Source organism: Camelus bactrianus, chromosome 3 (assembly GCF_048773025.1).
Source record: "Camelus bactrianus isolate YW-2024 breed Bactrian camel chromosome 3, ASM4877302v1, whole genome shotgun sequence".
In the NCBI taxonomy this organism is placed as follows: domain Eukaryota; kingdom Metazoa; phylum Chordata; class Mammalia; order Artiodactyla; family Camelidae; genus Camelus; species Camelus bactrianus.
Genome location: NC_133541.1, coordinates 77,547,801 through 77,574,181, shown reverse-complemented (window position 1 = coordinate 77,574,181; position 26,381 = coordinate 77,547,801). Strand labels below are relative to the sequence as shown.

Sequence of the window (26,381 nt, the reverse complement as noted above, 5' to 3'; positions counted from 1 at the left end):
TCATTTTTGTTCTTGAAAAGCAAGTGAACTACTTTCTTCTTTGGTTCTAGTTATAACTCCAGAAGATAATTATTTTTAATTAACAGATTTTCATAATTGGTCATGGGAGAAAATTATAAAATTCAAGACAGATTCTAATCATTTCCTTAAATATTTGTCAACATTTTGGCATCCTTGCCATCACATTTCAATTAACTGCCACACACTAAATATTAAAATGATCAACTGACTTGCTTTTGTTTTTTGTTTTCTGTCATACCTGCAGCAGAAAATGGGCATATTAGTAGTAGTCTGGTCTTCTTTGGTTTATTCTGTTGGATATTTGTTTAAAATGTGTAATGATCAAATTTGATTATATAAAATAACTCTTTGATCATTATTTAAATATATATGTGTGTATAGTGATAGATAAATCATCATTATTATTATAACACTGAAAATATAAAGCACCCTAGAATTCCTGTTTATTCTGTTATGCATCCAAAATATATCCCCAAATTTTCTACCCATCTCTATCTCTACTGTTAACTCCTATCACATTCGGGAGTCCCCAAGGCTACCCTTACTTCTGAAACTGCCTGGGAGTTTGGGGATCCCCAGGACAGCCCTCAGGTTCCATAATTTGTAGATGAACTCACAGAGCTCAGCAGAGCCACCTTACTCATGATTATGGTTTATTACAGTGAAAGGATTAAAATTAGCCAAAGAAGAGGTGCACAGGGCTCTCCACCGTTTTCTCCCAGTGGAATTGTGTGGAGAGCATTTACTTCTCCTAGAAACAATGTGTGACAATATGCAGAGTATTGTCCCTGTGGAAGGGCACCAAGCTTTAGTATCCAGAATTTTTACTGGGGTTCAGTTACATACACTTGGCTGACCTCAGTCTCTGGCCTTTTCAAAGGCAAAATTGATACCAAGGCTTAAGGTTCCCAGGTAAACAAAAACATTCTTATCAGACAGGATATTCTGAGACCTAAGAGCTGACTTCCCAGAAGCCAAGGGCAAAGACCATTGTACAACTTTACTGTACAACTCCCAAGCCTATGATGTCGTCACTGCTTCTAGATTAACTGCAAAAAGCTAAAAATCTTCCAGTCTTCCTTACGGTCCCATTTTCTACAAAGAAGCCAAAAATATTTTTTAAAACATGAAATGGGTAAATTCCTTTCCATATTTAAATATTCTGTTAGCTTTTTATTATACTAAGAAGAAAACCCAAAGTCCTTTCCGTGGCCCACAAATTGGCCATGATCATTCAGAGTGTGCCTCTGCAGAAGACATGCATTATCTTGTCCTCTGGACCCTCAGTATCTTGCACTCCATCCATTTTATCCTTTCTCTGCTTCTCTGAACTTTCAAGCTATTCCAGGTCCATAGCCTTTGCATTTTCCATCTCTTCTGGTGGGAACACTTTTCCTCAGCTCCTTGAATGGTGAACTTTTTTTTTAATCCATCAGATTTTAGCTTGAATACTGTATCCTCATGGAGGTCTTTCTTTGCTTTGTAGTAGTTTTCTTTTCCTAGTCATTGTTGGTCACTTTACCATCTTTTATTATTTGAGTACTGATATTTTTCGGTTTACTTTCTTATTATCTGTCTTTCTCCACTAGAATTGTGTCCCAAGAACAGTAAGATTGTTTTTTTCTTTGGTATATAGAACAGTGGTTGGCACGTGGCATTGACTCAGTACATATTTATTCAACAAATGCCTGGCTTTTACTGACTGGTTCTTTCCCTGGTTTCTTGGCATTGATCTAGCTCCTTCCATGCTACATGGCATTTTTTAAAGACAATGTTTTATTAAACTACATCTTACATTCAGGTTACCTTTCAGTGATACATTTGATCCTATGGTGCCAAATTATATTTGTAAAAATTGTAAAGGCTGTATTTATTTATGCTTATTCATATAAGTAGAAATATTCATATTTCACATTTGCTGAATATGTGAAATATAAATATCTAGACTGGCAATGAAAGGCTTCCAGGGAGTTCAAACACTAAAGTAAAGCATTGTTAAAAAGAAAGGATCATAATATTAGTTTTCAAGTGGCATAATTTCTCAGTAAACTTTCAAGATTTTTTAAGGATTTTGTTTTGGTTCACTTTTGTTATTTCCTAGGATACTGTCTGCTTAGCTGCAGACAGACACATTTTCTCTCAGTATATTTAAAGTAACATCTTTGATAGCTGCCACAGGGTCACTCAAAGCAGAACAGAAGAGTGTCTTATGCTACAGCCCGGTCCTTGGATGAGAAGTTTCAGAGCAGGCATGCTTCTCAGCAAGTGTCCAGACATGCATATTTGAGTGCATTCTACTTTTTATGACAGTTACAACACAACCCATCTGTCTTTATAAGGTTTTTTTTCTTCATTAACTGTCAGTCAACTGGATGTAATAGACTCTCCCTACAAATATCTGTAAGTAATACTTCACTGTACTTTAAATCGACAGGTGAACAGCTCACTTTTAAAGTCATCAATGAGATTTATTAAAGTATTTGAGTTTTGAGAACATAGTTATCAGAATATATTTTATGGGTTCATCACTGGTCTATTGGTCTTGTAGACTCTAAAAACAAACCTCATTCAGTTCAATGACTATAGTCTTAAAATACTGCTCCTCAACAAATGATCATTTAAAACATATGAAGGAAGGTAGTTTGTATGTACTTTTGTCAATCATTCTTTTTAATGTAAAGAATTTGGGAGTTTACAAATAAATTTATAAATGGGTTAAAACCCACAGTATGCTTTATTTATCAAATTGTTCAAAAACTCCTTTTTTATTTCTCTACTCATATTGAGTTGTGGCCATATTTTTCTGCTAATGACTCATAAATTCATAGTTACACTTCTGCTATTTTACTGGAATTAGAGCTCTATTTTTACAGCATGCTACAGGACACTGAAAATCAGATTCTCTTCAGCCACCATCATGCCACATTTATTTATCTCCTTTCTCCCCAAACTGGCTTTTCTACATAATCTCACTTCTGCATGTAATTTTATTATTGTTTCAGTTTCCTGAGCTTGAAGATGTACTTTGCTTTCAACTTGACTCCTTCCTCCTCCTTCCTCCTCCTCCATAGCAGAGAAGTCTTATGAGATTTCTCTACAGTGTCTTAGCTTTGTCCTTTACTCTCCCATCTTCTGCTGCTCAGCACAGGAGACCTAGATTACCTCATAAAACTTCCATATTGGTTTCCCAGTTTATTGCTTGAATAGACCCAATATTTCATTGAACAGAGATAATGTTACTCTTTTGCTCAAATACCTACCATTTAATTTGACCTCATTTATCCTTAGTTATTTTACCTTATCCTTTTCTCACATGAACTCTCCACCTCAGCTCAGTTTGAGATCCACCCTATCACCCTCTCCTTTCTCTCTTCTTACAGTTACCTCTCTGCTGGGAATCGGTGGGCCTGTTATTGAGGGCCTGAGTGGGCATGATGCCTGTTGAGTCCCTGAGCAGATGGGACCACCTCCAGGACCGTGGTGGAGCAGGGCTAGAGCTTGGTCATGGGACCACTGCCAGGTCTGCAGATCTCAGGCCTGTTATCAGGGATACAAATAGATCTGGCTCCCAGCAGGTCCCTGTGCATGCTTCTGCTAGGTCGATGGTTGGGTTCCTGGGTGGGCAGACCTGCCTCAGGACCATGGTGGAGTGAGGCTAAAACTGCGTCATAGAGCTGCTTCAGGGTCCACAGGTCAGGTCCTCAGCCAGTGGGCCTGTTACTCAGGACACCAGTAGGCATGGGTCCTCTGGTGGATGTGGATGGTGGCAAGACTGTGGACAAGCAGGGCTGGAGCCAAGTTCACAGGGGGACAGGGGTGCTTCTAGGTCCACAACTGGAGCCACATCACTGTTAACAGGCTGGCCACCTGGGTCCAGCCTGCCTTCTCAAAATGACTCTCTTGAGTCTTGGATTCCACTGATATTTTACAACCTACTAGCTGGATCCCAAGGTCCCTGCCAAAGGCACTTTTGTTCTTGGATGTCTGCCACATTGTTTCTTTCTGTGAGGAGATGAGGGCTGGCAACTTCCCATTCCACCATCTTGGTGATGTCACTTCCTATGTATAATTTCAGCTATTTCAGTGCACCAATTTTAACTGGTAAAATTTTTGTGAGGGGAAAATTATATTTTCAAAAGAATTTGCTGCTTAACTGTAGCATCATATTTGCAGCTTATATTTTCTCTTCTCAAGTGTCAACTTCAGATAGAAAGGGTGGAAGGTGGACATATGCCTTCCTCCTCCCATTTCTTAACTGTGTACAGACTTTCTTTTCTGTCTTCTAATCTATTTTCCTTTCCTATGAATGGAATAGAAGGTGGGGATTGTAAGGAAAAGGACTTGTCTGATATCATACATTTGTCTTTCTCTGTTTGACTTACTTCACTTAATATAATGATCTCTAGGTCCATCCATATTTCTGTAAATGGCATTATTTCATTCTCTTTATGGCTGAGTAATATTCCATTTTACACACATCACATCACATCACATCACATCACATCCTTTATCCATTCAGCTGTCAATGAGGAGAAGTGCTTATCTGAATTTGAGAGGCCTGTGCTTCATGGGGTAAGATTATGCCAACTTCTACCTGACATTTACTCATCAGCAGTATGATGCTAGGGGAATTTCTAATCAAGTTGAAGCTCATATTCAGTAGAAGCTCTCTTCTATTCTAAGTATGATATGGTCTTCATAGCAGGGTTGTACTGAGGAGCAACTAGAATAAGGGCACATAGTCAGTATCCCCAAGTATTCTAGTTATCATAGCAATTACAATTATTATTCGCCTGGATTGTGAAACCCAGATTGAATTAGGAAAAGATGAAGATTGTGATTTTTCAGATTGTGCTTATATCTTTATTTAAGAAGGGCATCGCCGAGTTCCAGTGTCACACAGGCTTTCACCAGGATAGCCTTCCATCTCCCTTTCTGAACCTTCTCTTCCTCTGGCTCCTCTTACCCACTTCACATATACTCAGTACCCTCATGTTGCTCTTTCGCTAACTTAAGTTCACATACCCTTTGATACCTGTATTATTTCATTCTCCAAATTTATTTATCTCATTATGACCTAAATTAGACTTCTCTTTTCTTGAATAGCATTGCAATATACCATCTAAGTAAGAAATAATTAAGATAAAGAGTAAAGAGAAACATCTTTCTCTCTTCTGTAAGGAAAACACTCATTTTAAAAGTGGAACTTGATAATTTATTTAAATTTCTAATTGGTATATAATTTTTAGAAGTGTATTAGACCTTAAAAAAATCTCTTCTGGATTCATTACTCCTTTTCCTCTATTTCAATTGATTTATGCCTCTATTATTTAAGAAAATCTTCCAGCTTATAATTATATCAGTAATTTTTGTCTGCTTTTCACATTATCTTCTTTTTTTTTTTTTTCACATTATTTTCAAAGCTTTCTTCTTACTTCAAATGCTATGTTTCACAGTTTGATCATTTTTCTTAATGACAGCCAGTGTCTCCTGTGTCTCTGATTTAGTGTAAAAATTTACCATGGTGGTTTAAGTGTTCATATTGCCTTGAACAAATTCATCTCTTTATTTGAATTCCAAAAATTTGTTTATAATGCATAGTTTACAGTTTACCTTTTTCACTTTTAAGTTTATGAGATGTAATACTAGTTAGCTGTAGTTCATCTTTTTATATGGCTAGAAATTTTAAAATGATCTCTGAGATCTTTTAAAATTAAAATAGTAAAAGTAGTGAAGGGTAAAAAAAAAAAATTCCAAACGTCTGAATTTAAAACTTTAAAATATTAGTAAAATCAAAAATTTTTTCCCTCAAAACCATACATTAGTAAGATGAATAAAATGATATCTTCTCAAAGAATCTTCCTTTTTTTAAACAGGTGATCAAGTGAAATGGACTGGATACTATGGCTTAGTGTATAATCTGGTGAAAATGTCATGGGAACTTCGGGGAGATAAGGAGCAAGATGGACTTGGAAACAAAATATGGCAAATATTACAGAAAATAAGGGATCATGAGAAAGATGGGAGAATCCATAATGCAGTTAATATTGCTCAGGTAAGAGAAAACACTGGGCAATACATTGGTACTTCTCTCATTAGGAAGCATTTGTCCTTTCTCTCTAAGGAAAAAGGAATGCCCGTATGCTGTGAGTATCAGTGATTCACAGTTGAGAACATTTTTTTTTTTTTAATTTTAATACTGACCTATTTTTAGTTAAAGATTACAGGGTTGGCAGTCTTCTGATTAAGCAGCTTGAAAGGAGTTGGTTTTCGGGAAGAGTAATTGTTCTGGTTTGAGCTTGTGCCTTCGAGAGACATCTCTAAGTAGGCTGCTTACGCGTTCCAATTTGCCTGGGTTAGCCTGGGTCAATGCCTGATTTTCCAGCTTTCTTATTAGTAGTGTCTCAATATGAATAACAAGTTATTATCTTATTTGTGAATTTTTCTTTCTAATGTTACAGTATAAATTGCAAATCTGGATTCGCTAAATCTAATGTCTTTTTCTTTAAAGTTAAAAATGTATTTTACAAATTCTTGGTTTTTCTAGTTCTATTTGAATATATACATATATATATATTTTCAAAGAAAATCATTATGAAATTAGCTATCCATTCTTCATAAAATGCAAATATGATTTTCTATGGAGTATCCTATGATATTTCAAAACTCCATCAGGTAGTTTTTTTTCTTCTCTTTGTTTTATTTTGAGCCAGGTTAATTTGTTATCCTAAATTATACTTTTTTTTTTTCGTCCCTGAAAGTTTCTGGTTTTTTCTAGCTTTCACAAATGCAATTATCCTAACAATCTTAATGTCCAGTTTTCCAGTAATAATTATGTATATGAATTAATGTTAACAAGAAGAGCAAATAATGACTCACCCTGCTTAATTGATCATCCAAGCATATGGATGGGCCATTATTGCAACACAGAATATCTATACTCCAGACCCTTAGTAGGAAACAAATCTTTAAACTTATTTTCGAATCATTTCTGGTTTGGGGTAATGATCTTTATGGAGGGACTACCTAAAAACAGGCAGTACATCCTTTTCTCTAGATTTCTAACATGTATATATATATTTTTTTTTCGTGGAAAAATACAGATTGCTGCCCACTTAAACTACATTGTTTTGGATTTCATGGAACTGCTTTCATGAAACTTGCTTTAGCTTTGTCCTTGGTTTTAGATTGAGGAACATGGCAAAAAAAGAAAAACAATTATTATCTATTAGTATCTATTATAGTGATGACCACTGTATCACCCAATATTCTTTTTACTGAGTTTTAGGAAATAAATCCTCCTTAGTCTCATGTGCTTTCTGAAACTTACCGGTTTTGTATAAGCAGCTTGCTGGAGCTTAAAAAATAGGAGGCAAAATTTTTGCCACTTTCTAAGAGAAATAGAGGATGATATGTATTCATTTCATCTAGTCTTATTTTTTCCTTTTTTTCCATGATTCTTTCAATTATTTGTATTATTCTCTGGTTTTATATCAATTTTTATGCCACTTTATAGCTCAAATTGATTATACTGTAAGCCAACTCAAATCTGTCATTTCTATAATTAGAATTCTATTTATATTCCTGTTTTCAAGGCTAATCATTTGGTATAAGATAGCTTCTTTCTTCAAAATTTTGGTAAATATCTATAGATAATTACATTTGAAATTCATAAGTCTGTTAATCAGACACAGCAAATATTTTTTAAATGCTAGATCCAAGTGAAGACCTTATTATTCAAGCAGTCAGCCTGAATTGTAAGAATAAAGGAATAAACAAAAGCATAACCACTAGATGTGCTAATTAGTTTTCAGTGCTTAGTGAGAAGACTTCCAAGGGAAGCTTTCATTCATTTTAAATAGTAGATGTGTGGGAAAGGCAAGTTTTCCTCGGAGAAAAATCTAAGAAATTTTAAAAAGCAGTTATATTAATCTAGGCATAGTAGACATTTAATATAAAAATAAGTTAATTTGCATTAGGTAGATTAACTGAAAGATACAACTTACTCTAGACCTGTTTTATATAAAACTTAGCTAGAGAGAGATAGACACATTTGGATTACTGATGATGTAAATAATATAATGATATAAATGGATATAAATGATAAAGTATCTAGTTGGTGACTTTGAAATATCACTTCATTTAGTATGAGTTCCCTTACTTAACATTAAGATACTACAAGTATATAAAGTGAGAAATTATGTAAATGTTTTCACCAAAAACGGTAAAATAAATGAAGCAAATATGAATACTTAATAAATCTATTTTGCCATACTGAATTCTATGGATGAAGCAAGGATATCCAAAAAATGACCTTTATGCAATTTTACTGTCTCATCCAATAGACACATTCTTCAGAAACATAAGGAGCAATACAAATAGAACATTATATACATGACTGGCCCCACGAAAGTTCATGGCACAAAATGGGAGCTCAGATAAATGTTTGGTTTAACTTTTTTCTTATATCAATGGGGAATAAATTATTCTCATCTATAAGTAGTATTTGAGCTGGAAATTTAAATGATGAGTTACATGAAATGATTCAAAGGAGCAGGGTCAGAGAGAGCATCTTTTAGATAAGGAAATGGCATGAGCCAAACATAAATAAGAACAGTTTAAGAGAAAGCCTTTGGTTGGCTTTACCTAGTTGAGGAGAAGGTTTGGGTTGGGCAGTAGCAGGTGCTAAATTTGAGAGGTATGTTTGGATCATCAAGCTAAGGTCTCAGAGACTTAGGAATAGTTTTATAAAACTGGAGATGCTAAGTGAAGGAATCAGTTTTAGGAGAAATTGTTCATTCCTACTGGATTTTAATGGTTTGGCAATTTATGTTGGCTAAAAGTCATGTGTATAATTTCCTATTTTTTAAAAATGAATTACTGCTTTGGAAATTGGGAGACACTGTTAGAGTCATTGTCTCCAATTTATTCAAGGCTCCTTATATCACATCCTTGCATCATTCCTGCCACATTCAAATTCTAGTCTTAACCTTGTGACCTGATTTCAACAACACTAAAGATTTGAAAAATGCTTACACATTGGGGCCTGCCCTCTCTTGTTCCCTTGGGACCCTGTAATGATATATGAATAAGCCCAAGTTAATCAGGTGAACAGTGAGAGACAATGTGGCACAGAGGCAAGCCATCCTAGTGGTTCCACGGCCCCCTCCCAAGACTGGTTAGTCACTATCTGACCCAACCCACTGATCACAGATGCACGAATGAAACCAGAAGACCCATTCTGCTGTGCCCAGCTCAAATGGCTGACCCTGGCAATATGGACTAAATAAACCGTTGTGTTAAGCCTCTAAGTTTTGGGGTGATTTTTCTGCATAGAAGTTTTCGGATTGAGAACTACATAAATGAGATTTTAATCTACTGCGTTGTTCAATATGAATGTTCATTTTTTTCATATTTATCATTTTTTAAAAGGCACTAATAATTATAGCTAAGATTTGTGTGGCATTTTGCTGTGTGCCATGTGCTAAGCACTTTACATGCATTAATTATTTAATCCTCAAAAAGACCGTATCATGTATGAGTTTTTACAGTCTTGATTTTACTGATGAAGAAATTGAAACTTTAAATAAGGGAAGTTAAACTTTTTGAAAGGTGAAGTAACTTGCCCATGGATACTGTGGTAGATTACATTGTTTGATTTTCTTATGTTGAGTAATCATTGCATACCTGGAATAAAAACACTTGATGATGTAATAGCCTTTTTAATATGGCAATATTTGCTTTGATATTATTTTGCTTAGGATATTTACCCATGATGTTTTTCTTATAATGTTTTCTTATAATGTAAGGTTTTAAATCAAAGTTATATTGAACTAATGAAATGATTTTGGAAATGATTATCTCTTTTTATCTATTCTTTGGAAGAACTTTGTAGCATTGTCATAATTGCTTCCGTAATAATTTCGTAGAATTCCCGAGTGAAGCCATTTGGTCATGGATTCTGATAGAAAGATTTTTAATTGTGGAATAATTTTTCAGTTATTTGCCTTCCTAGACTTTATTTTTCATCACATCAGTTTTGGTTGTTTTTTTTTCCCCCTAGGAATTTTCCATTTCATCTGCATTTTAAAAGATATAAACTTGCTCACAATATCATTCTGTGATATTTTTAATGCCTTTAGAACCTGTCATGATGCTCTTTGCTTTGTTCTCTTTTTAGTCTATGTGCCAAGGGTTTATGAACTTTGTGTTTTGAAAAACAAATTTTGATTCTCTTGATATTGATACCTATTACTTCTATTTTGAACCATTGGTAATTGATGTTTATAGCTTAATGGCTTCATATATGGAGATTCTGTTATTATGGTAATGAGTGCTGATTTCTAGTTTAATTCTGCTGTGCTCTGGCATAATACTCACATCATCATGAAATGTTCTTTTTTATAAAAAATATCTTTTTTATAACCACTTTATCTTTCTTTTATCTGGCGTCTTTTGTTTAGTATTTGCATGGAGTATCTCGTTTTTTAAAATTTCAAGCTCTCTGAATCCTTATATGTATGTATCTTTAGAGAAACAGTTTTTTTAACCTGAAAATTATTGACTTTACATTTGAACCCTTATTCTATTTGCATTTAATATCATTAGGATATGTTTATGTTTACTACTACATCTTATTATTTACTATTCTGTTTTACCTCCTTTACTTTGCTTTCTTTTAATTTTTTCCTCCCTTTTAATTCCAGTCTTTTTTATTGAAGTGTAGTTGACTTGCAATCTTATATTAGCTTCAGGTGCACAACATAGTGATTCAATATTTATATAATTATGTTGCATTAAAGTTATTATAAAATATTGGCCATATTCCTTGTGCTATATATTGCATCCTGTATGTTATTTATTTTATACCTAATATATTGTACCTCTTAATCCCTTTCCCCTATCTTGCACTGCCCCCCACCCCTCTTCTCACTGGTGGCCACTAATTTATTTGCTGTGTCTATGAGTTTGTTTCTGTTTTGTTATATTCAATCATTAGTTTCCATTTTTAGATTCCACATGTAAGTGTAAACATACAGTATTTGACTTTCTCTGTCTGACTTATTTCACTAAACATAATACCTTCCAGGTCCAACCATGTTGTTGCAAATGGCAAAATTTCATTCTTTTCCATGGCTGAGTAATATTCCATTATATATATATGTGTGTGTGTTTTATATATATATAAAATCTAATATGTTTATTTCACAACTTTTTTATCCATTCATCTGTTGATGGACAGTTTGCTTCCACATCTTGGCTATTTTAAATAATGTTGCTATGAACATTGGGGTACATGTATCTTTTTGAATCAGTGAATCAATGTTTTTGTTCTTTTCAAATATACACCCAGGAATGAAATTACTGGATCATATGGTAGTTCTTTTAATTTTATTATTAAAATTTTCCATATTACTTTTCATGATGACTGTACCAATTTACATTCTCACTAACAGTGTACTAGGGTTCTTTTTTATCTACTTCCTCACCATTCCTAATGTGTTGTCCTTTTGTTGATAGCCATTCTGACCCATGTGAGGTGATATCTCATTTTGGCTTTGGTTTGAATTTCCCTGCTAATTAGTGATGTTGAGCATCTTTTCATGGCCTCTTGGCTGTCTGTATGTCTTCTTTGGAGAAATGTCTATTCAGGTCTTCTGCCCACTTTTTTTTTTTTAACATTTTTTATTGATTTATAATCATTTTACAATGTTGTATCAAATTCCAGTGTAGTGCACAATTTTTCAGTTATATGTGAACATATGTATATTCATTGTCACCTTTTTTTCTCCGTGAGCTACCGTAAGATCTTGTATATATTTCCCTGTGCTATACAGTATAATCTACTTTATCTATTCTACAATTTTGAAATCCCAGTCTATCCTTTCCCACCCTCTGCCCCCTTGGCAACCACAAGTTTGTATTCTATGTCTATGAGTCTATTTCTGTTTTGTATTTATGCTTTGTGTGTGTGTGTTTTTTTTTTTTTTTTTTTAGATTCCACATATGAACAATCTCATATGGTATTTTTCTTTTTCTCTTTCTGGCTTACTTCACTTAGAATGACATTCTCCAGGAGCATCCCTGTTGCTGCAAATGGCATTATGTTGTCAGTTTTTATGGCTGAATAGTATTCCGTTGTATAAATATACCACCTCTTCTTTATCCAGTCATCCATTAATGGATATTTATGCTGTCTCCATGTCTTGGCTATTGTAAATAGTGCTGCTATGAACATTGGGGTGCAGGTGTCATCCTGAAGTAGGGTTCCTTCTGGATATATGCCCAGGAGTGGGATTCCTGGGTTCTGTCCACTTTTTAATTGCATTGTTTGTTTTTTTGATATTGACTTGTGTGAGCTCTTCATATATTTTAGATATTAACCCATTAGCAGAAATACTATTTGCAAATATCCTCTCCCATTCTGTAGTTTGTCTTTTCATTTTGTTGATGGTTTTCTTCACTGGGCAAAGCATTTAAGTTTAATTAGCTCCATTTGTTTATTTTTGCTTTTGTTTCTCTTGCTTGAGGAGACAGGTCAAAAAAATTATTGCTAAGACTTACATCAAAGACTGTACTGCCTATGTTTTCTTCTAGGAGTTTTATGGTTTCCAGTCTTGCATTTTACATTTTTAGTCCGTTTTGACTAAAGTCCATATTTTGTATATAGTATAAGAAAATGTTCTAATTTCATTCTTCTACATGTACCTGTCCAGTTTTCTGAACACCTCTTCTTGAGGAGGCTGTCTTTTCTCCATTGTATATTTTTTGATGCTTTTGCTATAGACTGATTAACCATATGTGCATGGGTTTCTTTCTGGACTCTTTTCTTTTCCAAGGATCTACATATCTGGGTTTTTTTTGGGGTTTTTTTTTTTGGCCAGTACCACATTGTTTGATTACTGTGGCTTTGTAGTATAGTCTAAAGTCAGGGAGCATGATACCTTCAGCTTCGTTCTTTTTTCCTAAGATTTCTTTGACTCTTTGGGATCTTTAGGGGTTCTGTACAAATTTTACAATTACTTGTTCTAGTTTTATGAAAAATATCATTGGTATTTTGATAGGTATTTCATTAAATCTGTAGATTGTTTTGGGTAGTATGGAAATTTTAACAATATTAATTCCTCTAATCCATGAACACAGGATATCTTTCCATGTATTTGTATCATCTTCAATTTCCCTTATTAATGTCTTATAGTTTTCAGAGTATAGATCTTTCACCTCCTACACACTACTATATCTAAAATAGATAAACAACAAGGACATACTGTATAGCACAGGAAACTATATTCAGTTTCTTGTAATAAGCTATAATGGAAAAGAATCTGAACATATATGTATACATATGTATGTATATGTATAACTGAAATGCTTTGCTGTACACCTGAAACTAGCATTGTAAATCAACTACACTTCAATAAAAATAAAATTTTAAATGATAAAAAAGTTTATTCCTGGATATTTTATTCTTTTTGATGTAATTTTAAATGGGATTGTTTTCTTGCTTTCTCTTTCTGATAGTTCATTATCAGTTTATAGAAAAGCAACATATTTCTGTATATTAATCTTGTAGCCTGCAACTTTAATTAATTCATTTATTCTAATTGTTTTTTTTTTTTGCTGGAGTCTTTAGGGTTTTCTATATATAGTATTGTGTCATCTGCAAATAATGACAGGTTTACATTTTCCCTTCCAATTTGAGATGTCTTTTCACTTCTTGTCTGATTGCCATGGCTAGGACTTCCATTGCTGTGTTAAATTGAAATGGTGAAAGAGCTTAAACTGCTTAAGCTTCACTTAAATTGCTTTTGCTCTGTCCCATAGATTTTGTAAAATTTTCATTTTAATTTGTCTTTTTTCTGATTTACTCTTTGATTTCTTTGACCCGGTGTTTTTTGTTTTTTTTTTTTTAAAGTAGCATGCTGCTTAGTTTCCACGTGTTTGTGGTTATCCCATTTTCTTCCTGTAATTGATACATAGTTCCACACGGTTGTTGTCAGAAAAGATACTTGATATAATTTCTGTCCTCTAAAATTAGTTGAGATTTGTTTTATGGCCAAGTATGTGATCTCTCCTGGAGAACTTTCCATGTACACTTGAATCCAGTATGTATTCTGCTCTTTTTGAATGGGACGTCCTGTAGATATGTATTAAGTTCAACTGGTCTAATGTGTCAGTTAACACCACTACTTTTTTTTTTTTTTTAATTGATTTTCTTTCTGGATGATCTGTCCATTGACATAAGTGGGGAGTTAAAATCTATTACTATTACTGTGTAATAGTCAGTTTCTCTGTTTATATATGTTAATATTTGCTTTATAGTTTAGGTGCTCCTACATTAGGTACATATATGTTTACAAATGTTAATATCTTCTTGCACTGATTCCTTTATCATTATATAATACACTTTTTGTCTTTTATTATAGGCTTTGACTTTAAAGTTTACTGTATCTGATATGAGTATTGCTACCCTAGCTTTCTTTTCAGTTCTGTTTGCATAGAATATATTTTTAATCACCTCATTTCAGTCCGTGTGTGTCTTTAGCTCTATGGTGAGTCTTGTAGGCTGCATGTAGATAGGTCTTTTTTTTGTTTGTTTTAATACAGTCAGCCATCCTATGTTTTATGATTAAAACATTTATTTAGTCTACTGACATTTGAAGTGGTGATTGATAGTTATGTACTTACTGCCATTTTGTTACTTGTTTTCTGGTTGTTCTCTCTCCCTTTTTTCAAAGAAAATCTCAATTTGTGCCTTTTTCAGGAAGATATTTTTATTGTACTATTCATCTCATCCCCCTTGTTTGTTTATTTGGTGGTCACACATTCTTTTATTCATTACCCCTAATGTTGCAAAATGAATCTCTTATTATTGAATTCTAATACAGAGGTTTTATATTTTCTGGGACATAAAGTGGTCTTATGATATTTTAACTCCCTTTATTTCTCTTTATTTATGCAATTTTCCTGTTGAGCACTTTAATTGTGTGTGTTTATTTGAATGTATTTGTATGTGTGTGTGTGTGTGTGTTTATAGATAACAGTATTGTTTTATTCACTCAATATTCTTTAGATTTACTGACATATTACTTGTTCTTATCCTTACTCTTCCTTTTTGAATCACTGACCAGTTCCATACAGGATTATTTTTCTTCTCCTCTAAGAAAATTCTTCCATATTCTTTTCATGAGCATCAGCTGGTGGTTAATTCTGTCAGTTTTCACTGACAGAAGGTTTTCATTCAGTTTGAAAGATAGTTTTGTTGGCCAAGAATTGTATATTGTTATAGATATGACAAAGTTAGGTGTTTAGTCAATTGCTTTGTTTATTCTTGTCCTGGCTAATGTTTTTCCTTGCATCATTTATATGACTTTGGTCTAAGGTTTTTTTTTTTTCTTCTAATTTATTATTAACATATTTTTAATGTCAAGTTACATAATAACATGTCTGTATTAGGTTCAGGAAAAATAACATCTAAACTAACTCTTTTAATTCTCCACAGCTAGTTATTCAAAAGACCAAAGTGATTAACATCTGTGCAGTTTTCAGTTTTTCTCTGTCATCCCTGTTCTTATAACTCTGTTCTTCTGTTATTCCTGTGTGATCTTCTAACTTTCATAAATTCTGCAGCTGAAACTACCTGTTATGCCTAATATCTCTGCAGAAAATGATACTCATATTTATTTCAGATTTTAGAAGCTGCCTTCTTTAGCACATTAATAATAGTACTATAGAATAAGTTAAACAACTAAGTCACATATATGAGTAAGACCAAGCAAGATAATTTCAAAAGAATGAGCACATTTGGTCTATAGGTGTAATGTGTTAGAGTCAATATTTTGAATTTATTAAAATTGTACTTTCTTGTCTGGCATAGTCTGAGCACTTTCTATATAATTTATCTTTACAAATATGTTTAATTTTACAGTAAGACATGAGCATAATAAAATCAAGGCTTTCTTTCCTTTCCTTTTTTTTTTTTTTTTGGCCATATCATAACAACATTTATTTACAGTATTAAAATTACAAAGTTTAGTTATTTATTCTTAAACATCTAGTTTTCCTTAATAACTTACTAATTCCCACATTCCATTGAACCACATATATTATTGGCCTGTAATACCTCTTTGGGGAACAAGTTCTATGGTATAAAATAGAAGTTTTCTTTTACAAGTGGTAAAAACTCTCTGTCTTTATATGCTGCCTCACTGCTTAGTGTGTATAGAGAACATCTCAAAAAAATCTATATGCTGAAGACATGCCTCAGATACTTTGATCTGAAATAAAAATATGTATTCCACTCTTATTTTAGTTAATGAAAATGAATATGATTATAACAAACTTTGTTATCCTTTTCTTCCTAACACCGTGCTTCCAAAACCTTTCCTCATAAAAGGAAAATCATCACATTACCTACACAGAGTGAACTATAGCCTTAACTATAAGCTACTGTACATTAGAGTAAGAAGGATTTATTTCATAAGGATTGACTATACTTGTATATTTATGGAGGTAAGAGAGATTTTCTCTTTTTATACTTAAATATGCAATTCATATGATAAACGATTGAATTTAATAAACTAATTTTTATACTTCAATTTATCTACATCACTGGTAAATCTTTTACTAACTATTATGTACTCTTGTGTCTTGTATGTTTTTTAAATCCATAATAACACTCTATAATTCTTTTTATATCTGTTCATAAAATGTCATGCTCAGTGGAGGTTAGACAAGAGGTGAGATATTTAATAGCATATTTGAAATGAAAAACATTTCTAAATAGATCACTAAACAAGAGCCCTTCATCTGACAAATTCAATATAAACCCAACTGTTGCCTGAGTATTTGGGAAAGAAATCAAGAACTGTCATATACTCACAGTGGCATAATAAACAAATGTTAATTGATATGCTTTGTTTGAAATACTTCCAGGGAGACTTGCAATGAGCAAGGCTCTTCTGTATAGGCAATTCAGCAGCATATGTTGGCACATCTAGGAAGAGTCATCATGTATAAATGCTTTCTGCCATCTGGTATATGACCTAAAATATCAAAAGGAAATATGTACAGCTAAAATGAATATGTGACTTTATTCAGAGCACCTTTGACTCATTAGGTAAAGCACTTGGTGGTTAACATTTCATGGTAAGATCTGTAAAATAAAATTTGTTTTAATTCTTAATGCCATTTCCATACTTTTAATGTACTCTATAAAGCAGCAAAAGAGAACAAACAACACTATTGGACCCTATTCTCTCAGTATCTCTTTTTTTCTCCTCCTCTACATATGGCTCTTCTTTTGACATAAATAGAAATCCTTGAATGTGGAAAGGGAGGTATATTTTTGGAAGAGTATGGTTTCTTTAAATATTTATCAATAGAATTCCAATATAACAAATACATTATTTTAAGAAAATAAAAATATTTGTAGAGTTTTTACAATGTACCCATCACTGTGCTAAGTATCTTACATATATTAACCATCTAAGCCCCGAACTCTCCTACCACCATCATCATTCACATAGATGGGGGATCTGAGTCTAAACAAGATTAAAATAAGTTGCTGGCGGTGGATGGACCTATGAGTGAACTTCTTCCAGAGACTCTGCCATTTCCATGTCATCCTGTTTCCAAAATTAAATACAAACAAGGAACTAACTTGCATTGAAGAATGTTGTGTAATAAGCATTATTCTAGAAAATATATTCAATTTTTGTGTTTAATTTTTACAGTAACCTGGAGAGTATTATTATCAACTCATTTTAGGAATAAAGAAACATGCCCAGAGAGAATAAGTAACTTATACAAAAACACACAGTAAGGTGGGAAAATGAATATTCCCATCTAGTCCTTTTTTAAATCTACTACATCAGTCCTTCTTAAACTGTAACACATATATACAGGATTAGGACCTGAAATTCTCTAGAACATGCTCCCAGGTAATGACAATAACAATGGTATAAAGAGCATTATTTTAGTAGCAAGGAGTTAATGCTGTCCTTCTTTGTGGGATTTATATCTCCTTTAGGAAAAAATTATTTTTGTATATATATATTTTTACTGAAGTACAGTCAGTTTACAATGTTGTGTGAATTTCTGGTGTACAGTATAATGCTTCAGTCATACATGAACATACATATATTCGTTTTCATATCCTTGTCCCCCATAACTTACTATAAGATATTGAATATAGTTCCCTGTGCTAACAGTTTGAACTTGCTTATCTATTTTATTTTATGTTAGTTTTTTCATTGATATATTTTTATTGAAGTATAGTCAGGTTACAATGTGCAGCATAATGCTTCAGTCATACATGAAGATACATATATTCATTTTCATATTATTTTTCACCATAAGTTACTACAAGATATTGAATATAATTCCCTGTGCTATACCATATAAGCTTGTTTATCTATTTTACATATATATATGTATTTGTTACTGTCTGCAAATTCAAACTCCCAATTTATCCCTTCCTACCCCCTTTACCTCTGGTAACCATAAGTTTGTTTCCTATGTCTGTGAGTCTGTTTCTGTTATGTAAATAAGATCATTTTGCCTTTTTTTTTTTTTTAAGATTCCACATGTAAGTGATATCATACGGTATTTTTCTTTCTCTTTCTGGCTTACTTCACTTAGAATGGCATTCTCCAGGTCCATCTACGTTGCTGCAAGTGGTGTTATTTTATTATTTTTATGGCTGAGTAGTATTCCATTGTATAAATATACTACAGCTTCTTTATCCAGCCATCTGTTGATGGACATTTAGATTGTTTCCATGTCTTGGCTATTATAAATAGTGCTGCTATTAACACTGGGGTGCATGTATCTTCTTGAATTGAGGTTCCCTCTGGATATATGCCCAGTAGTGGGGTTACTGGATCATATGATATGTCTATTTTTAGTCTTTTGAGGAATCTCTGTATTGTTTTCCATACTGGCTACACCAAACTACATTCCCATCAGCATGTAGGAGGGTTCCCTTTTCTCCACACTCTCTCCAGCATTTATCATTTGTGAAGTTTTGAATGATGGCCATTCTGACTGGTATGAAGTGATACCTCATTGTAGTTTTGATTTGCATTTCTCTGATAATTAGTGATATTGAGCATTTTTTCATGTGCCTGTTGCCCATTTGCATGTCTTCATTGGAGAATCATAGGTTGAGGTCTTCTGCCCATTTTTGGATTGGATTGTTTGTTTTTTTCTTACTAAGTTGTATGAGGTGTTTATATATTCTGGAAATTAAGACCTTGTCAGTCTCTTCTTTTGCAAATATTTTCTCCGATTCCATAGGTTGCTATTTTGTTTTGCTTATGATTTCCATTGTTGTGCAAAAGCTTATAAGTTTAATTAGGTCCCATTTGTTTATTTTTGCTTTTATATCTATTGCCTGGGTAGACTGCCCTAGGAGAACATTGCTGAGATTTATGTCAGATAATGTTTTGCCTATTTTTTCTTTTAAGAGGTTTATAGTCTGATATTTAAGTCTTTAAGCCATTTTGAGTTTATTTTTGTGTATGGTGTGATGGAGTATTCTAAATTAATTGATTTACATGCAGTTGTCCAGTTATCCCAACACTATTTGCTGAAGAGACTGTCTTTACTCCATAGTATGTGCTTGCCTCCTTCGTCAAAGATTAATTGACCAAAAGTTTGTGGGTTTATTTCTGGGCTGTCTGTTCTGTTTCATTGATTCATATGTATGTTTTAGTACCAACAACATGCTGTTTTGATTACTGTAGCTCTGTAGTATTGTCTGAAGTCTGGGAGGGTTATTCCTACAGCTTCATTCTTGTTCTTCAATATTACTTTGGCAATTCTGGGTCTTTGTTTTTCCACATAAATTTTAGGATTATTTGTTCTAGTTCTGTGAAAAATATCCTGGGCAATTTGATAGGGATCGTGTTAAATCTGTAGATTGCCTTGGGCAGTATGGCCATTTCAATGATATTGATCCTTCCAGTCCAAGAACATGAGATATCTTTTCATTTCTTTAAGTCATCTTTAATTTCCTTGGTCAGTGTTTTGTAGTTTTCCACGTAAAAGGCTATCACTTCCTTGGTCAGATTTATTCCTAAGTATTTTATTGCATTGGATGCAATTTCTAAAAGAATTGTTTCTTTCCTTTCCTTTCTGATATTTCATTGTTAGTGTAAAGAAATGTATCTGATTTCTGTATGTTAATCTTATATCCTGCTATCTTGCCGAATTATTTTATCAGCTCTAGTAGTTTTTGTGTGGAGCCTTTGGGGTTTTCTATATATGTTATCATGACATTCACATATAATGACAGTTTTACCTCTTCTCTGCAAATTTGGTTCTCTTTTATTTCTTTTTCTCATTTAATTTCTATGCTTAGGACTTCCGATATATTAAATAGAAGTGGTGAGAGTGGGCATCTTTGTCTTGGTCCAGATTCTAGCAGAAAGGCTTTCAACTTTCACTGTTGAGTATTATGGCTGTAGGTTTGTCATAAATAGCTTTTATTATGTAGAGGTATGTTCCCTCTATACCCACTTTGGTTAGAGTTTTTATCATAAATAGGTGTTGAATTTTATCAAATGCTTTTTCTACATCTGTTGATTGATATGATCATGTGACATTTGTCCTTTCTCTTGTTTATGTGGTGTATCACATTGATTGTTTTGTGTATGTTGAAACATCCTTGTGTCCCTGGAATGAACCCAACTTGATCATGGTGTATGATATTTTTTATGTGTTGTTGGTTTTTGTTTGCTATGTTCATCAACAATATTGGCCTGTATTTTTCTTTTCTGGTAGTATTTTTTTCTTGCTTTGGTATCAGGGTGGTGGTGGCTTCATAGAGTGAATTTGGGAGTATTCCCTTCTCTTCAATCTTTTGGAAGAGTTTGAGAAGGATCAGTAGAGCTCTTCTTTATGTGTTTGATAGAATTCTCTAGTGAAGCCATGTGCTCCTGGACTTTTGTTTGCAAGGAGGTTTTTTAATTGCTGATTCTATTTCACTTCTAGTGATTGGTCTGTTCAAATCATCTATTTCTTCAGTTTTGGTGAACTGAATGTTCTAGAAGCTTGTCCTTTTATTCCAAGTTGTCCAATTTCTTGCCATATAGTTCATAATGTTCTCTTATGATTTTTTTGTATTCCTGTGGTGTTGATTGTAATTTCTACATTTTCCTTTCTATTTTGTTTATTTTTGTCCTCTCTTTTCTTGGTGATCCTGGCCAGAGGTCTGTCAATTTTGTTTACTCTTTCAAATAACCAGGTTCTGGTTTAATTGATTTTTTCTATTTTTTTTAATCTCTATTTTATTTATTTCCTTCCTGATCTTCATTATTTCTTTCCTTCTGCTGATGTTAGGTTTTGTTTGTTTTTCTTTTTCTACTTCTTTTAGGTGGTAGGTTAGGTTGTTTATTTGAGATTGTTCCTGTTTTTTGAGTAAGGCCTATATTGGTATGAACTTCCTTCTTAGCACTGTGTTTGCTGCATCCCATAGACTTTGTGTGGTTGTGTTTTCATTTTCATTAGTCTCAAGGTATTTTTTAACTTCTTCTTTGATTTCATCATTGACCCACTGGTTTTTTAGTAGCATGCTGTTTTATCTCCATGCTGTCATTTTTTTTCTCATTTGTTTTCCTGTGGTTGATTTTCAGTTTCATGTCATTGTGGTCAGAGAAGATACTTGAAATAATTTCTGTCATCTTAAATTTGTTGAGGCTTCTTTTGTGCCCAAGTATGTGGTCTATCCTAGATAATGTTCCGTGCGCACTTGAAAAGAACGTATATTCTATTTTGGGGGGATATAATGTCCTAAAAATATCAACCAAGCCCAACTGTTCTATTGTGTCATTTAGTATATCCATTGTCTTACTGGTTTTCTGTCTGGAAGACCTGTCCAATGATGTTAGTAGGGTGTTAAAGTCTCCTACTATTATCATATTCATATCAGTTTCTCCTTCTATGTCTGTTAGCATTTGTTTTGTATATTTAGGTGCTCCTGTATTGGATGCATATATGTTAATGAATATAATATCGTCATCTTGTATAGCTCCTTTGATCATTATGTAGTGTCTTTTATCTTTCTTTATGGCTTTGTTTTAAAGCCCATTTTGTCTGTTATGAGTATTGCTGCTCCTGCTTTGGAAGTAATCTTTTGAGACCACCACTGAATCATTTATATTTAAATTTTGAAGTTTGAAGAAAAATATTATTATTATTATTTTTTTTACAAACAGTTTAAATGCTCCCAGCTCTAAGATTACTTAAGGACAGGTGGAGACCAAAAAGGGAGACAGAGCAAGAGATAAAAACAAAATTTTATGCAAACTGTGCTGTAATGGCTTAGTATCCTATTTCTCTATTATTCTCTCTTGTCAAGAGTAGTGTGTGTTAGTTTAAATTTTGGTGTGTTTGGTACATTCCCCTAATTGTTGATGGAAAATTCAGAACTCTGAAGAGTTTATTTTCTTCTGTGTTGCTACTACATCATTATTCCTTGAGTATTCCCTGTTCTGACTTATCCATCTTCTTGCCAACCTACATGAGTCCTGGTTTTTACCATAATTATGCCCAATATAAAGACAGAAGGGCAGGTATCTGCCCCTGCATGTGGCTAGAATATATGTGTGAGATAAATATTCTTAAGGATACTGATTTTCCAATTTTAATACTTACTGAGTAAAAATTAACCTAGATATACAAAAATCAGCATTTGTTTCTTAATAAAAGTGTCAAGTTTCAACAAAGCAATAAGAAAAATCCTGAATTTTAAAGCCTAATGAAGATTGCTAAAAATATGGACACATCATAAAAATGTAAATTTCTAAATAATGTTTAAATATGGAATTTGAGATAATGTTTATGGGCAAGCTAAATAGTAGTAATTTGGAATCTGTTGTAAACAATGGTTATTAATATTTTGGGTAAGTTTACTTCCAAGAAGTATTGATTTATATTTATGCATCATTGGCAGAAATAAATTCATAGTCTCTGAATTATAACATAAGATAATAGTTTTAAGAGAAGGAAGACTCTTTAGAAAAGGGTTGACTGCAGAAGTATAATCATAATCCTGTTTGATAAATTTGCAAATATGAAAGTGACAGTGTAACAAATTTGTTTTCAGTGTGAAAATGTTGGATCAAGTTTTCTCTAGGTTGGTGGAGGGGAAGGGTGCAAAAGCCTGAGTGTTGGTGACTGTCTTAGGGTCACCCTGAAAGGAGCTGAAAACCTGTTGAGTTTCTCACTGTTGTGAGACAGATCATCCTTTGTTGTCTCAGTGAACCATCACAAACTCTTAGAGGTGGTTATTATTATCTCTATATCACAACAAAAAATGATGGGACCAAACTAAACAGAAAACATAGGCCTGGAAGGTTAACTAAATTTTTCAAGTTTGCATTTTTAATTAGTAAGTAGAATAGCCAGACTGATTGCAAATCTTTCTAACTGCAAATCCCCTATGCTTTCCTGGCTTTTTTCCTGCAAGAAAACAAACAAAACCTTTTTGGATAATGCAGATATTCATTGGACCCATATTTGAAACTACATTTCTGTAACTTGAATGCCTTAGACATCTTTGGGGGAGGAAAATTAACCTGGGCTTTCAACCAAGAAACCAGTGGGAAAAATGTGGGAATGCCTTCATTCTCTTACTTGAGAGAGTTGGCATCTGGATCTACAACCTATCCAGTATGTGAAGGAGAAAGCAAAAAGTAGCTAAATGAGTCAGCATGAAGAACCTCAGGATTCTATAATGCAGGTCTCCTGGAAGCAATGTATTTTACGAGAAATTAGGTCATGAGAAGACATTGTTTTTGTTGGTCCACTCATTTGTTTACCCACCCATCTATTCATTCATCACTCTCAGCTTTGAAGAGCTCATACTCATATGTTTGTGCAATACTATATACTATTATATTGTGTTTGAAGCAATACTATATACTATTATATTGTGTTTGAAGCAATACTATATACTATATTGTGTTTGAAGTACCTTTTTTATGGAAAAAAAAATCCAGGAAAACTATGTAGAATAAACAGCCTAGGTATTGTGATTACCATTTTATAGATGAGCAGATAAACTTTGAGCGATTAAATAATCTCCTAAAAATCCTGATAGGTACAACATGTCCTAGGCACAATTTAATTTCTTGTTTCAAACTGAATGCTTGTTCCATGATTAGACCTAGTTAATAAGTGAGATATAAAACTGAGAATAATATAAATATAATTATGTACTAGTTCCAACATCCAGAGATAATTGAAATCAAATAAATTTTAAGAATAGATATAGTTCAATCAGGGCTAGTGATAAAACTCTTTTTCTGAAATAGTAAAAATAGAGCTCTCTTCTAAATTTTCAATATTAATTTTCTAGCATTTCGAGGCTATTTTGGGCCTTTTCATTTTTTGATGCATGTATATTTGCATGAATTTCACCTTATCCTTTTTAAAGATGTTCTTTGCATGTTATTCTTTCTCATACCTTCATAATAATTCCACATTTACTTATCTGCATTTTGCTATATTCGTCATTGCTTTACCCTTTGTTTTTTCAGTCTTCATCATAAAATCGATCTCATTTTTTTGCACTATAATTTTGTCTAGATAATGCAATTGTCAGTCTTTAAACAGTAATTTCATTGAGCCAAACCAGATTTTGGAATTCTAAAGACGTTAAGTTAGATGTTCATCTTCACAAAAACATTTTTTATTCCTTCATTTTCTACCATAGGATCTATAAACATTTAAAATAAATCCTGAGTGACTGGTAATGAGCTGCCTGAAGATGGCTAATATTAAATAAAACTATAAAAACTTAAATGAAAGGAGCCCGTGCCCAACTAATTTATGAGAAAGGGAATTTTTAACACTAACACATTCTCAACAGTTAAAAAAAAGTGTAACATGTGACAGTTTGAAACTTACATCTTCATTTATTACTGATTCCTGCCGAAGGAAAATATTCCTCTAGTCCTTTCAAAAGAAGACATAATTAAGAATCAGTCATGGGCATTATTGAATATAAATAGGAAAATTCAGAAAATTGCTGTTTCCTGAATAAAAGTTGCTTAAATATCGTGGAATTTTTTGTTAGCTTTTTTTTTTATATTAGGACATATTCAGTTCAACCTAAATCTAAATCCTAGGACATCTTCAATGAAAGTTAAATATAAAGCCTTTTTTGTGTTTTACTTAACTCAAATTTTGTTCTATAGAAACTTTTTGCTGACTTCAAGGAGAATTTAGATTATGCACAGAGAAATGAAATTCTGACTTATTGAAACATCTATATTACTTTAACTGATTGCTTGATTTCTTCCTAAGTAAATATTATCAATGATTATGAGGTTCTGTAGAAAGTATACAAATTTAAAATAAAAATTGTATCATTAAATTTTTTAAATTTCAAGACTGATCTCCTTCATGCCTAATTGTTTATTTCAATGAAATTTCTTGATATAATATTTAAAATCCTTTGGGAAGTTGCATTTATTTCTTTTAAAGCTTGTTTTTATTTAATAAGAATAATGTAATACTAGCCAAAGAAAATAAAGATACATTTTAACTTTTGTTTAATAATACATTACTTTTTCTCTCATCTAATTCTTATTCAACTGGTTCTTTTTGCTTTTCTATACACAGGCCGAGATAAATGACCCAACTGATCCTTTCACAAGTTACAGGACAAAAGATTTATCAAGTGTAGGGGGTGAAAATTTCTCCAAATACATAGGATGGAGAATTGCCAACGTGCTCTCCAAACTCTTCTTCCCCTCCCCTGATGCCTGTGTCCTTCCTCTGGAAAAACCATTGAGAAAACGGGACCCGATGAAATATCTGAATAAAAAGCAGGATTCCACGAAGAAGCGAGTTCTACGTTTTACTATAAGGTAAAAGTGAAGCACTATTCACTTTTTTTTTGTACATATGTATTTTTATTGAAGTATAGTCAGGTCACAATTTTGTGTCAATTTCTGGTTTACAGCACAACGCTTCAGTCACACATGAACATATATATATATTCATTTTCACCATAAGTTACTACAAGATATTGAATTCCCCATGCTATATAGTTTGAACTTGTTGTTCATATATTTTATGTATATTAGTAACTATGAATCTCAAACTCCCAACTAATCCCTTCTCACCACCTCCTCCCTGGTAACCATAAGTTTTGTTTCCTATGTCTGTGAGTCTGTTTCTGTTTTGTGAATAAGTTTGTCTTTTTTTTTTTTTTTTTTATTAGCTTAGATTCCACATATAAGTGATACCGTATGGTATTTTTCTTTCTCTTTCTGGCTTACTTCACTTAAAATGACAATCTCCAGGTCCATGCATGTTGCTGCAATTGGCATTATTTTACTCTCTCT

At 32.9% G+C, this 26,381-nt stretch overlaps 1 protein-coding gene across 7 annotated transcripts in view; it reads left to right on the top strand.

Moving 5' to 3' along the window:
- The window catches only part of TMEM232 (transmembrane protein 232), a 197,443-nt gene that overhangs the window by 76,295 nt on the left and 94,767 nt on the right, over nt 1–26,381 (top strand). For all 7 annotated transcript variants that reach the window (XR_012505572.1, XR_012505573.1, XM_074360449.1 and 4 more), the window contains 2 exons: nt 5,898–6,076; nt 25,654–25,901. Coding sequence is in view for 5 of the 7 variants with exons in the window: in XM_074360449.1 (XP_074216550.1) it covers nt 5,898–6,076; nt 25,654–25,901 (427 nt within the window). In the remaining 2 variants the exon portion in view is untranslated. The remainder of the gene's footprint in view (nt 1–5,897; nt 6,077–25,653; nt 25,902–26,381) is intronic.